Below are 14,632 nucleotides of genomic sequence, written 5' to 3'. Positions count from 1 at the left end.
GGCAGAGGCAGGCGAATCTCTGTGAGTTCGAGACCAGCCTGGTCTACAAGAGCTAGTTCCAGGACAGGCTCCAAAACCACAGAGAAACCCTGTCTCTAAAAAACCAAAAAAAAAAAAAGATGTGTTTTATATGCAAACAGGATTCTCTTAAGTCATGAGGAGCAGACATTCTTTTATACGAGAAATGTTTTCTCTCATTTTGTTTTCTAGATTTTATACAAATGCATAAAATCATGGATGTCTATATGCCATGAAAGTGCAAACAAAGCTGTGTAGAGCCATTGGGGCGCTTGGGAAAGGGAGGGGGCTTGTGAAAGGCATGTGTGGGTCTGCTCAAAAATACATGACCTTATTTAACCCATCATGAAGCACAATGGACATATACCAACAAGGAATTAGGAACACACGGTATGCCAACACAATGCTGGGTTCTAAGCCCTAGTTCCTTAATTCCATATGGTCAAGGCCTTATCCAATGACGTCATGGCATGAAACTTCCCATCAGGCACTGCAGTGCCCGTTCTACACTGCACATTTTCATGATTATGACAATTCTATGAAACTATTGTTAAGAAGACTATGTCTTCTCTGAATTTGTACTTGGTGTCCACACTTGTCCTCACACTTGGGTGCTAGAGTGCTGCCTCAGAGAGAGCTTGTTGGCATGTCTGCAGTATGAGGGACATTCACAGGTCTTGCTCATCTTGCAGTTAGATGCAGGCGACACGCCGCTCTGTCTCCAGTGACAGATGGAAGGTGAGGTAAAGGTTTCTCACTTTGGTGCCCCATACCACAGGGCGGCAGCTGGTTGATATGAGGGCAATCATCTCTGTCTTATTGAATATCTATCAGTACATTGTTCTATGATTAAATGTCAACCTACAGAGCACAGCAATGGAATTGGAAGTTATTAACGTAAGGGAGAAACAATAGAGCAGCCATAAGCGTGGGATGTGGCAAAAGTCAGGGCATGTCGGGTCATTTAAACCCTCAGTGTTTTCTGATGGCGTTGTCACACATTCCCCCAATAGAGAGCTGAGACGGGACAGACATGAGCAACAGTGATAAAAGCTGTGAGCCATTTCTCCATCTTAACGAGAGGGGTAATAACCACTTGGCAAGAAACTGAATCATCTGACCCCTGGTTGCAATGCTACCTATGTCTTCTGACTACACAGTTGGCCATGAGCATTTTCGTGATGTTGTGTTAATTTTATATTTTTCTTCTAGATTTTTATCAAAGCAAAGATAATGTGAACATGATAGATTTATGTCAAATTTAAGAAGAAGAGTAATTGTTTGCTTTATGGGACAGAGATTGATGGGTGAAATGTTTTAACCTGACAAGTTTATTTTCCACCACTGACTTGACTGCTATCTAATAGGTAATTTTTAGGTTTGGACTTTTATTAAAGGGATAGTTCCGAGTCAGTGGGGGCAAGAAGGAGTCCCTGACTTTTTGGATACTGTAAGGCTACACTGGCATTGTGAAATAAAGAAATGTTCTCTGTTAAGAATAATTACATACCATGTAAGAACCTAGGGCAATGACTGTCATATTAAAACCTGCCATTTGCCTGCAACTTCTGCTTTCCAAGAATTTTTGATTTATGTTTTCACAAGCTCCTATCCACATTACTTTTGTGAATGACTGTAAATGCACAATACAAAGAGTAAGCTTTTAAAATTTTTTTACACAATCTAATTAACATTTAAAGCCATCAACAGGGCTATATCACCCTAGTCTTTTGGATTATCAAAATGAGTATTTGAAATGGGTCAGCAAAAAGGGGAGTTATTCCTTCTTCAAAACTATCTTTCTGACTCAGTTATTACAATGGAACTGCATCTGTAGAGTCTTATTTTCATAGAATTTTGGGCTTTATATAACTCTTAGTTGATAAGCAGGTCAGTCCCTTTCCCTCTCCCTTCATCCTTTCTCATCTCTTTTACAATCTCCATTTTTCTTCTCTAGGGTCCCTCTATCTCATGTTAATAGCAAAGTAATAAGACAAAGTAAACGCAATTAACACATGTATTCTTTTTAAAATGTGCCTTTAACAAGCTGATTGGCCAATAGCTGAGCATGATAAGGTTAGGAAGGAAAACCAAACTGAGAATGACGGGATGAGGAAGGGCAGAGGCAGAGGAGTCGCCAGCTGGATGGACAATGAGTTGTACACACAAAATGCGATAGAGGTGAAAGCCATGAGCCTCAGGGCAGCACAGACGAATAGAAACGGGTTACGTTGCATGAGCTACTTAGTAACAAGCCTGAACTATTGGCCAAGCATTTGTAATTAATATTAAGCCTCTGAGTAAACTTTTGGGAGCGGCTGCAGGACAAGAAAACTCTGCCTACAGGCATGTGTGTCTCTGTGTGAGCATGTTAACACATGTGTGGGGATCCACAGGCGACCAGAGATATTGGGTCTCTCTGGATCTAGAATTAGTTTCTGGGAACTGAACTGAGCTCATCTGCAAGAGCAGTGAATCCTGTCAACTGCCAATCTGTCTCTCTAGCCCTAGCATGTTCATTCCTTCTTCCCCAGCACGGAAAGAGACATTTCTGCATTGTTCTTTTTAAAGAAAAGATAATATAATTGACTCTTCTAAAAGAATATATTTAATTTACCTCAATCCCAGTTTGCTTACAGATTACACAAAAGTGTTCTTCACAAGAGACTCCTGACTCTACCAGTCAGGTTTCTACTGCATCTAAGCCTTTTTCTCTAGAAACTGTGTTTCCATCTTTTCTCCTCTGAATAGTCAGAGAGACTTCTTAGCTTGCCCTTTGGTTCTAATCTCTGTCCTTTGCAGTGTGTTCTCTGAAGAGCTACCAGAGAGCTGTTTAAATAAAAATGGGTCATGTCATTTCCCTTTGAAAATACTTCCATGTTCCCTTTTCCATATCCTACAAGACACAGCCCACATGATCTGACTTCTGCATATTTCTTCAGCTTATTGGACACTATGGCCCTGTCCTCGGCTCCCTTTATTTCCCCCAAATGATGTCCTTTCTAGGAATGGTCGCAGCCTGTAAACCTTCACAACAGGTATCACATTGTGCTGCTCACATGCTGGGTGTCACCCAAGACACGGTGATGCTTGGAGGTAAGAGCTCATCAGTTCTTCTGGAAAAAAATGTACATTTTTAAAATTCACCGGGGAGAGGAGTGGAAATCTCCTAGGTTACAATGTATGTAAATTATGAAGTGTAGTTACAATGCCATATGACTGGAGCCTCAACAATGTAGCGAAAGAGCCACAGCTGGGTGGAAAGGTCTCCCCCATTGTTCTCCCTAGAAGGACGCATAATTCTAAATACAGTGTTTATCATGTCTTTGCGAAACAATTGTTTTCTCATGAACAAATCTATTCCTGCTTGGAATTATTACCTGAAAACTTTTCTGGTATGTTTTTAGGGCTTATGGCCACTATCATAACCAAATTTACCCATTGTTTATTTGGTAAAATATTCTTTTTTTTTTTTTTTTTGGTTTTTCGAGACAGGGTTTCTCTGTGGTTTTGGAGCCTGTCCTGGAACTAGCTCTGTAGACCAGGCTGGTCTCGAACTCACAGAGATCCGCCTGCCTCTGCCTCCCAAGTGCTGGGATTAAAGGCGTGCGCCACCACTGCCTGGCTGGTAAAATATTCTTTTATCCAAACAGTAGAACTGATACTTTCCTGCTGACAAACAATTGAATCTGTTCAGTTTTCTGGTAAATGTCACGTGACCTTGAATGGCACTAAAAGTTTAGTTTAATGATTTTAGAGACTTGCTTCAGAGTGTACTTGCTCAGCTGCACCACTTGTTACCACAGTGGTTGTGCCCTGTGTTCCTACAGGCACAGAAAGAGTGTTGTGTGCGAAACAAGTAGCTCGTGTGTCCCAGAACTCTCTACTCAGCCTATAGATGAAAACTGGGATTGTGCCCATTTCCTTGATTGCTACAAAGGATGTCATGCTTATTTCCTGATTTACCCTCTCAATGCTGCTTGTGTTTTGCTAATTTAAAAATCAAACTATGTGCCTTTGTTACTGATTGGTAAGAGCTGCAGAGTACAGTGAGTGAGGAGCACAGATCCCCACCCCTTGTCCATTGCTCCACACACTGCAGCTTTCCTTTCACCGTGTTCAGTGACATATCTTAGTCTGACCCACTCACCACACCCATGAGGTTAAAAGCTTCTTGAGGCCTGTATTCATCTTTGTTTCTCCAGCACCAAGCACGTGCTTAGCATGTAGTGTGTGCACCATTGCTCAGTGAGTGCTTGTTGGACAAACTGACAACTTTAAACATTTTATTGTATTTATTGTACTTGCTTATCGATTTATATGTGTACATGTATGTACATCTGTGACCATATGTGTACCCTAAACCATGAGTGGAGGTCAAAGGACAACTTATGGAAATTGGCTCTCTTTCTACTCTGTGGGTTCTGGGGATCAAAATCAGGTAGTCAGGCTTGAAGGCAAACACCTTTACATGTTGAGGCATCTCATTGACCCTGCTACGATGTTATGATGTGGCAATTCAACCTTTTTATGATAAATATAATTTTATGGATGTTGGTTATGTACTGCTGAAGCCAAGGCTAACTGACATGTATGCAACACACCTTTCTGTACTTGCATTTCAAAGTGTGTCCTAAGGTACTCTTAAAGACGGCTAATCTGCAGGCTATTTACACGCAGCCATTGCTAATTGAGCACACACTATGCTTACTTCCATTCTTTTCAATGCATTGACAGTTCACCAGAATCCCGAGTGGCAGAATATTTAGCTTGAATTTACCATGAAGTTAGAAATGATGCTAAGACACAAGATATGGACTACATTTTATGATGGATGCGTGAGGTTCACGGTTTGTGTCAACTTGACATTGATTACCTTTTTAGCAATGGTGTCCGGAGGTACATCCCGCCTCCCAAGTGGGTAAGGATTCCACTGGCCACTAGGAGAGACATCTTCTTGTCCATTGTCTAAAATGTTGCTTTGCTGGGACGGGGTCTATTGCGAAAATGGTATGGCATTCTTTAGTGATGTTTACGATAGTTTTCTGAAAAGAGTCCCTAACAATTATGGTAAAATTAATTTTGTTTGATTATAGAAAACATATATCCTAACTGGAAACACTATTATATTCTATTTACCGAGTAAGAATTCTAAACTGACAGCTATTTTGGAAACAATGAGACATACAATTAAAAGAACCATTTCAGAGTTATTTACTGAATTTTAAAGTTTAGATTCTCTACAGTACCCGAATAGAGATAATCAGAATAAAATTAATCAATGTTTTAAAAATACCCACAACATTTTAAAGCTTGCTTAGCTTGTCTCTTTAGTATGTGCTTACCATTTAGTCTATAAACTGAAACCATGCAATCCGTAGATTGGAATGTGCAGTATTCCAAGCCAAAGCCTAACAAGAATTTTTGAGACTTTGATGTGAATTTTTTAAGCATGTATTTTCCACTAATCCTCTGCAGAATATGCACTGGCAGATGAAGATGGTTGGCATTGTGCATTATCAACAGACAGCTGCTAGAGCCACAGTCAAGAAAGCCATGACTGCTTTGGTTACTAAATTCAGTTATTTATGTATCACTTATATATTAAATTTAAATCCTTCATAAGTTTAAGAATACTAAAAATATTCTTGCTTGTGTTTTTTAGCAAATAGAATATCCCATTTTTATTAATATTGATGTTAGATATTTTAAGATGACCCAGACTCTAGCTAGATTAACATTAAGCAGTCATATACATAGGAAAGGGAGAACCTGTACCTTCTACTGGAGAGGTAACTGGTGGTATAGACAGAGGGTGTGTGTGTGTACAAAGTCCTGTTCTCTTCTAACCTTCAGCATGCATGAGTTTTGTATGTTTTATTGGGAATCCCTGTGTGAGTCAGAAACTGCCCATGCCAGGCTTGTCCACATTCTGAAGAATCCCTGGTAGCAGAGCCTGGTTAGAGAGGCTGTGCTTGCTGGTACCCCGTGTGAGGTGAGTCCTGCAGTCTTTTCTTGATGAGCTGGGCAACTCTTTTCATATGTGTCACAGGCAGCTGCTTGCAAGGCTACACTGAGTAGTCCTACTATGGTCTTTTTAAAAAGCAACTCAGTAACCACCTTATCTGTATTCTGACCACATGCACATTTTTAAAGAACTTCCAGGACATATAGTAAAATTGGGTTTAAGGTGAAACTATCTCTCAATGTGTGTAATAGGGTTAGTATCTCAATGTGTGTAATAGGATTAGTATCTCAATGTGTGTAATAGGGTTAGTATCTCATTGTTTCTAAAATGGTTAGTATCTCAGTGTATCATCTAATAGGGTTAGTATCTCAATGTGTCTAACGGGGTTAGTATCTTAATGTGTCTAATAGAGTTCACAGTGATACTGTCTTACAACCCCTCTAAGGGACACAATGAAAAGTACACAGCTCAAATTTCACCTTTTGCTTTGACTGTGTAAATTCTGTTTCCACAAGCCCATCAGAAGTGAAAAAGAAGAAAAAAAGAGAGTTTTGAATGCAAACTCTCATATTGAGTGAATATGTGTTTTAAAAAATCAAATGAAGAGTAACACACATGAAAAACATGTTGCTTGGAAGAAGTGAGATGTGTTTCGCCTGGATTTCTAGTCTTTACTATTTCTAGGCTAGTATTTTTACATGTGTCCACACCCAACCTTTCTAGATATTAAAACATGGCAAACAAGAATATAAAGATTAAGTAGACAGAAGGAAATCATGCACTCAGGAACCACTAGGTAGTATTTTCTTTATGGATTTTCAGTATCCATGTCTCTTCACTTGGGTCCTCTGCCCTGAGGGTACAACACAACCTGCCATCTGGCTGTCTCTGTGTAAGACACATTCTTGTGAGGTGGACATAATTCAGCACAGGTTTTCTTTTTCTGTTCAGGTCACTCTCATCTTTATATAACTTTTCTCTTATGCATTTTCTTACCTGCCCAGAAATGAGTAGCCCTATTTTGAATAGTCACTGAGAGCTATTCCAAATGCCATAGCTCTTTATGGCCCACAACAAAGGTGTAGCTCCATTCTATCAAAACCCCAACATTGTGACCCTGGGTTCTTCACAAATGTATAACTAATTTGTCTCTTTTTAAAAATTAGAATTATCTGCCACACTAATTCCTTCATATACAGGAGACAGAGAAGCAGAAACATGAAGGATCATTAAAGAGATTCTTTTTCACTGCATAGTAAAATTAATGTACTTCCTGAAAGTAATTTCCCTTCTTAATTTCAAGAATGAGCTATGATTTGATTTTCCTAGGTGAGGACTAGAGCCTGGAGAAATAGGGAAATCACGGAAACACTTATTGATGCTGGGTGGTGGTGGTGGGGGCCTGAAAACTGAGAAATTTAGTGTGCTCACGCTGTTTCTCAAAGTAGGATGTATACTGAAAGCAAATTTGTCCTCTGGTTGTTAAAATTCTCCAGAAGATAAAAACGAACAACTGGAAAGCATGATATAAATGGAAGCCCTTGATGCTACAATGTTTTATTTCTAAGAAAACAAGCTAAACTAGGTGCTTACATCAGTCAGTGCTCTAGAGGTTAGGATGGCTTCTGATGTTTCTCATCTCATATACCAGCCAAGGAAGCACACAGCGCACAGGATGTTGGCTGCTGGGCTCTCAGGTTTTTATTATTAGAGTAGCAGAGGAAATGGCCAATGTGAGTTAGCAGAAAAGCAAAGATTTCGATAAGGCCTATAGCTTAAGAAAACCTGGCTCCCAAATCTGCTGTGGTTATTGGTTAACTTAGTGTTGATGATTCTCAGAACTAGGAATGGTGATAAATTTCAGGCGAAAGAAGTAATTTCTAATCTGGCTGGGACTTCACTATGCATCCCTATCCATATATCTGAGTATATTTGCATGTATACTTATGTACATGAATGTGTCCACATGGATGTATATTTGTCTAAGTCTATATATGAGTAGTATTAACATGAATAAATGGGTGTAGCTGAACCAGTGGCCTTGATCATCTGCTAGACGAAGGTGTACAGTATGCTTGTGAAATTATATGTAATGCCATCTTGCTGAAGAAAACGTATGAGCGGTGTTGGAATTTGATACCTTGTCAAGTTCTTGTGGCATCTTTGACAAATGCAAGGATCTATTTTGTGAGGTGATTGGCACATGACTTGCAAAGGCAATTTTCACAGATTTAAGAAAATATTAAAGATAATTTGTTCAAGCAGCATGGTGGCATATGTCTATAATTTCAGCAATGAGGAGGGAGGTTGAAGCTAGGGGTTCAAAAATTTGAGACCAGCATAGGCTACGTACTGAGACCTTGTACAAAACAAAACAAAACAAAGCGCCAAAAGTGGAGCAAACATACAGGTCAGTAAATAAAAATCAACAACAAAACCAGGAAACGCAAGAAAAACAATCTGCCCAAGTATTTTTTAGTGAAATTATCGATGCACTAGTGTTTCAGAAAACCTTTTGAGAAGAGATACCTATGACAGAGGCAAATACACGGTGTGAAAATGTTATGGCTACGGTTTTTAAAGACTGTGTTAGCCATAACAGAGATGAGACATGATCCACGCTGATACATTGTTGCTCATTTTAGCCTCTGTCTGTGAGGATTGTGTGCATTGGCAGGCTGGTGGATTTTTTCATAATTAGAATGGTGGATAGCTCTTTCTGGAGGGCTAAAGAGTCAGTAATAAATATAGCAGAATCAATAGGAATTGCAGGCACAAGTTAGCCTGGAATACAGTATAGATTTTGCTTTTATTTCAGCAGGAAAAACTAGCATTGAATAAGCAACTCTTGACTTTAGGGTGAATAGGGGCACAGCAATAATGGTGCCATCTGATCTTGGTCATCTGCATAGGTCCAGTGGAAAAGGACACCTAGAAGTTCAAAAACAGTCAAGGCAAACATTGCCGTCTAAATTTCCCTAACCCAGGAGTTTCTTAGACATGAATCAACTGATTTAATAACTAATGAGACAGGCAGTGAGGACAGTTTCTCCCAGGTAACTTTAAAGAAACAATTATTATATATATATATATGACTTAGGGCTTCCATCTCTGGAATTATAATTTATATTACTGTCCAATTCTATAAACAACAAGCAAAAGATTCTATGGTATAAAATTGTAGTAATAAACAGTAAAAGAAGAGGCAGCCAATACCAATCTAGCTCTGTGGAACCTGACGTACTTCTACTGGGAGCCATGACCTGGGCATGACTGAGTGGTCAGGAAGGACAGGTGATCTAACAAGGCACAGAGCCATCACTGGCTTTCTCTTAGTCCCGATAACCTGAGTCATTTGTCTCTACATCATGACATGGTCATGTGCTCTTGGGTCAGTGAAGATGCACCATTTATTTCTTTCTTAAAAATTTCCCACATCATCAAATATTAAGGTTATTTGGATCATAATGTGAATGAAGGAATTGTATCAACTACTGTGAGTCATGTGTGAAAATGTCAGGTGTTACAAACGGGGAAAGGCTTCACTGAATGCAGAGAGGGCTTACACCGGGTACCACGGCCATGACAGTAAAGCCAAAGCTCACTGTCATGCCATACAGTCAGTGTGGGTTGTGAGCCTCAGACTCCTGTCTCTCTCATTCACCTTCTAAATATGTCCACTTAGGTTTGTGAGTTGCAAGAAAAACCATCCTTCAGGCACCTCGCGGTACTAGCTAGAGCGGGTTTTCAGTATTTCTCAATCTTTGTTTTCTCCCAATAGAAATATTTATCATTGTATCATTAATCTAGGTGATAAAAATAGCAGTTTGAACCGACATTCTCCTATAATGTCCTCTTCCCAGTAACATATCATCTCAAGACAATAGCTGAGCTCATTACAGCAGAACACGTCCGGAAAAAGCACATAAACCATTAAAAACATCATAGAAAGTTGATTTGATTGCTTTTTGGAAAGGCAGCAAATAAATGATGAATTAATGAATGAGGAATGAGTGAATGAATGAATGAATAAATAAATAAATAGGAAATATTGGTATCCTATAATTTAAGCCTAACTTGCATATCCGGCATTCTAGTTCAGAAATACTGTTAGATTTTCAAGTTTAACAAAAGGTCAAGACATTAATGAATAATCTTAAATTTTTATATTAATTTCGTTGTAGTTGGTGGAATTTTAAAAGTATCTTAAAGACGTTCATGAAGTTATCATATAAAATATCATTTCCCGCGTATAGAAAAGAACGACTATAGTTATTTTTTAATCCATGAAAAATGTACGCTTGACCTGGCATGCGATAAACATGGGTGAGTTAAAAATACACAGCAAGCTCAGCATGCTCCCTCCCCCAGTGACCTTAACTACATAGTGTGTGAGCACTTCCAGGTGCCAGGGCTCTTTATTACAATCAGCTGTATCCTTTAATTAGCTTATTATGAATTTGCTTAAGGACAACGTCAGTGCTTGGGAGGGAGTAAGAGCGTTCCTTCTTCCTGGTGCTCGTGGCGTCTGAGAAGAAGGCTGCAAGCTGTGATTCAGCCCAAGCGTCCCCTGGGAAGGGCACCATTCCCACAAATGTGTGCTGCACAGTTCTTCATATTCACTAGGAAGCTTCATGCTCTCCATCTAGATGCCCGGGAGTTAATTTTGTGCATGTGTTTGGAACCAAGAGGGCAGAGAAAACAGGAAGAGAGGATAATAGAATACCCGAGACGTGGAAGCAGAGGGGACTGTTCTGGGGAGAAAGGACAGTGGGGAAGGAAGTCTAGATGAAAGGGCCATAGCAGCAACCATTCCTTTGTATGCTAATCAAAAATATGCAGATAAAGCTTAGTTTTATAGTTTGGCAGAAAGCCTCCCCCACGAGTTCTACAGAGAAGATGAATCTGGCAGAGGGCATGAGAGCTCAGGGTGGAACCAATGGGGTGGAGCTCAGCCTGAACCGCCACAGCCACAGCTTTGGCTGTGCTTCGAATGCTTATAAATTAATTAACTTCGAACTCGTTACATACCAGGTAGAATAGTTTATGCTTTTCATAGACCTTAAGCTGCCAATCTTAGAAATGGTTTTTCATCCCCCTTTTCTTCCTCCTTTCCTCCTCTTTCTCCTTCTTCATGCAGGAGATAATATATTGGTAGTAATTGACTTCGAAGTCTTCCAGTGTCTAAATAGTTGGATTTCAATTTATTGTGCTTCCAAGAGGGACTTCCTTTCCAAAGGGATTTCCTGTAAGTCCTGTGTTTGCCCAAGGAAAGATGGTCCCGAGGCCCTCGAATACAGCTCTGCATTATGGCTGTTATGTGGTATTGTGACTGTGAGAGGTAATTATTCTCTCGGGCCGCTGCACCACAAGATTAATACAACAGGGCAGCTGTCCCTAACTCATGTCCGGAGAGGAGCTGAGATACCAGAAACACAGTCGTAAGCGCACTGCTGTTGTTCAGTTACTGCAAGAATCTAGATCACTGTATAGATCAATCAGGCCCCAACTTAGTCAAAATAGGGTTGTTGTCATTACATATTTTCAGAGGGTTCCAGAAATAGCTTTCTTCATACCAAGATTCATTTAATTAATTAATTTTTTTTGTTTTTCTTTGTTTTCTGAGACAGGGTTTCCCTGTGAATCCCTGGTTGTCCTGGAACTCACTATGTAGTCCAGGCTGGCTTTGAACTCAGGGATTCACCTGCTTCTGAATCTTAAGTGGTGTCATTAACAGTGTACAACACCACCCCCAGCAGGATTCTTTAACCTGCTCATAATTTTTATTTTTGAAATCTTCTAATTTTAGTTTCAAAGTCTGGTTTGCATTACTTCCCAAGTTCTCTTGCAGAAGCTCATCCATCCCTGAGTGTGGATGGGATAAAAAAGTTCATTTGGGATGGAAGGAGGATGAGGGCTTTGGATTTCTAGGAGGACATGAAGAATAGGTTGTCTTGAAGAGGGTTTCCAAGAAAATGGTTGTGCTTATGGCATGCCTAAGTCTAACTTGTGCTGATTTAAATAAATTAACTGCTCACAACCCTAATTCTATTTTTAGAGACTGTGAGGTGGGCCATGAACATCGACACGATGAGAGTTATTGCTGACATCAGTAAATACCAGCAGAGAAAGTTATCACGCACCACTGGCCCCTGGGAGACTAAGAACAAATAAGATAATGTTTAAATGTTCCCAATTTAGTTAGGCTTTGGTTGCTCTGTGTGTGTGTGTGTGTGTGTGTGTGTGTGTGTGTGTGTGTGGAGAGAGAGAGAGAGAGAGAGAGAGAGAGAGAGAGAGAGAGAGAGAGAGAAAGAGAATCTGTGGACATAAAAATCTCTAGCTCTGTGTGCTACCTACAGCCTGAATTAAATTATATAGGGTCAAGTATAGAATTAGGAAAGGCTACCAGACAGCCACTGTGAAGCATTACAGCATGGGAATTTGTCTTACATTTACTTTTCTTCAAAAAGAAGAAATGTTGGGGGTTGCTGTCATTTTCTTTTCCTATTTTGTGCTTCTTTATCCACAAAACCTCATGAGGCTAGTGACTACATTAACATAAGTCATAACGACATTGTATGAAGATGACTCATTAGTCTCCACTGAGATGTAACCAAGGAAAAGCATTAATCAGTTTAAGCAGGTAAAATGGGCATTCCCCATGTTGACTGAGCAAGACAAATGTTTCGTTAACAGTGGGAATTCTTCTTCTCTTTATTATACAGTATTAGTTCCTTGCTAATATGCCTACAATTTTGTTTAAAATATGTGAACTTGTGGCTTTTCTACAACCCAAGAAAAGCAAATTATCAGATAAGATGCAAACTTACATCTCTCCCTGCTGTGTTCTGTTCCCACATGGAAAGTGGAACAAGAAAGCATTTACAGGGCTAAATATTTAACTTCCATGCTTACTCTGGATATTATGCCTTCTAAGGGACCCGCCCAAATCTCAAAACAGTTTTCAGCATTGTTCTCAGAATGTTTTACCAAGGGAGGGGAGGGGTGGTGTCCAGAAAAAAGTAAATAACAAATGTGTAAACAAAACAGAAAGAAAAACATGGAAGAATAGAAAAAAATAAGTAGAAAGATGATCCTTAAATCCACCTCAAAAGTCATGTACCTGCTCAGTCCAAAAAGCAAGAGTCTGGTCATCCATCTAGCTACAATAAACACTGAGCAGCTACAGATTCAGGCTCTACATCATCTTCCCTGGTGCGTTCGAACTACGGGGAGTCCGTAACAAGCAGGGCTAGATGCACAGTCTAAATACACCAAGTGAACAGACAGCAAGTGACTTTGGGATGCTGGCACATGTAGGGCGGTCCATACTTACTTTCTGAAGAGGTGGGTCTTGAAGGTCAAATTTAGACTTAGTCTGCAAGTTTAAAGTCATGCTTCTGCCTGCATGCATTGCTGAAATACCTCCATAGGGCAGCATGCCAAGGTTAACTGTGTTGTGTTTGTAAGCAGCGCTCTGAGTAGAGGAGATAACCATGTGACAGGATGTAAACACGGGCTCCACAAACAGATCATTACATGAACACGTCTAAATTCATCACATTGAACTGTAAGCGGGCAAACAGTAACTTTTTTTTTTATAAACATGCGCTCTGTCAGACAAAAGCATACAGTAACAGTGTTAGTTGTGCACATAAATGAGTACCCTTCAGAGCTACAGAAAGGACAAGAGCAGAGATCCATTGTCTATGTTTGCTTTCATGAAAACGCTAAATCTCTGTATCTGTCTCTTAGACAGCCTGGTGATCCTGGCTTGAGATGAGCATTGATCAGTTTGTTAGTTTTGCAAATTGAAACAGTGAGATTTTAATTAGATTCTATAAGCTATAAATCTCATTGTCTCACATTATGAGATCTGCACATATGAAGAACAGATGTTAACGTCTAACTCTGCCTGAGCTAATGTGTGGTAACCTTAAGGACAGTTATACTCTGAAGATGGTTAATGCTATTATTTTTAGTATGCATCAGATATCTGACAACACTCTAGTGATATTTATATTGTGAATATCTTTTGCCAAGAACTAGTAATTCTTCTCTATAGAGCTTCATTAAAATATTAAATTTTTTTTTTGATTTTTCGAGACAGAGTTTCTCCATAGCTTTTGGTTCCTGTCCTGGAACTAGCTCTTGTAGACCAGGCTGGCCTCGAACTCACAGAGATCCGCCTGCCTCTGCCTCCCGAGTGCTGGGATTAAAGGCGTGCGCCACCACCGCTCGGCAATATTAAATATTTTAAAATGACCGAACATCAAATTTTCAATCTACAGTGGAAACACAATCATTGGCAGTGCTTGCTTCTGTAAGTAATTCTCTTATTTAATGCAGGAGACTTCGAAGAACAAATGGCTGGATATCATTTTTTGCTCTGAAAGCACTATTTACAAAGTAATGATTTTTATCACTAGCATTTTGTGAGCTATGGAGAGAGATCACTGGTGATACACTTGTCTGCCAATTCTGTTTGTTAAGAGCTAGGGACTAGTTCATTGCCACCATGTCAAAAGTGGAAAAGACTCAACCTTTCCTTCTGGTTCAGAGGTAATTCCTTGATACCCCATAAAGGATCAGTCATCTCAGACACGTGGGCTCGTGTTTTAAATTCTTGGGCACAGTGGGGCCCTA

General features: G+C 39.8%; 1 protein-coding gene across 5 annotated transcripts in view; it reads right to left on the bottom strand.

The window, feature by feature from the left end:
• Window positions 1-14,632, bottom strand: part of Lrrc7 (leucine rich repeat containing 7) — a 412,851-nt gene that overhangs the window by 59,789 nt on the left and 338,430 nt on the right. For 4 of the 5 annotated variants that reach the window (XM_005357446.2, XM_026784035.1, XM_013350078.2 and 1 more), the window contains 2 exons: window positions 13,323-13,463; window positions 4,895-5,014 (listed from right to left, as the gene is read on the bottom strand). In XM_005357446.2, coding sequence (XP_005357503.1) covers window positions 4,895-5,014; window positions 13,323-13,463 — 261 coding nt within the window. The remainder of the gene's footprint in view (window positions 1-4,894; window positions 5,015-13,322; window positions 13,464-14,632) is intronic. The other variant, XM_013350077.2, reaches the window with a different exon arrangement.

Source organism: Microtus ochrogaster, chromosome 21 (genome assembly GCF_000317375.1).
Source record: "Microtus ochrogaster isolate Prairie Vole_2 chromosome 21, MicOch1.0, whole genome shotgun sequence".
Taxonomy (NCBI): Eukaryota; Metazoa; Chordata; class Mammalia; order Rodentia; family Cricetidae; genus Microtus; species Microtus ochrogaster.
Note: the sequence above shows the minus strand (reverse complement) of the source record. Positions and strands in the feature narration are given on the sequence as shown.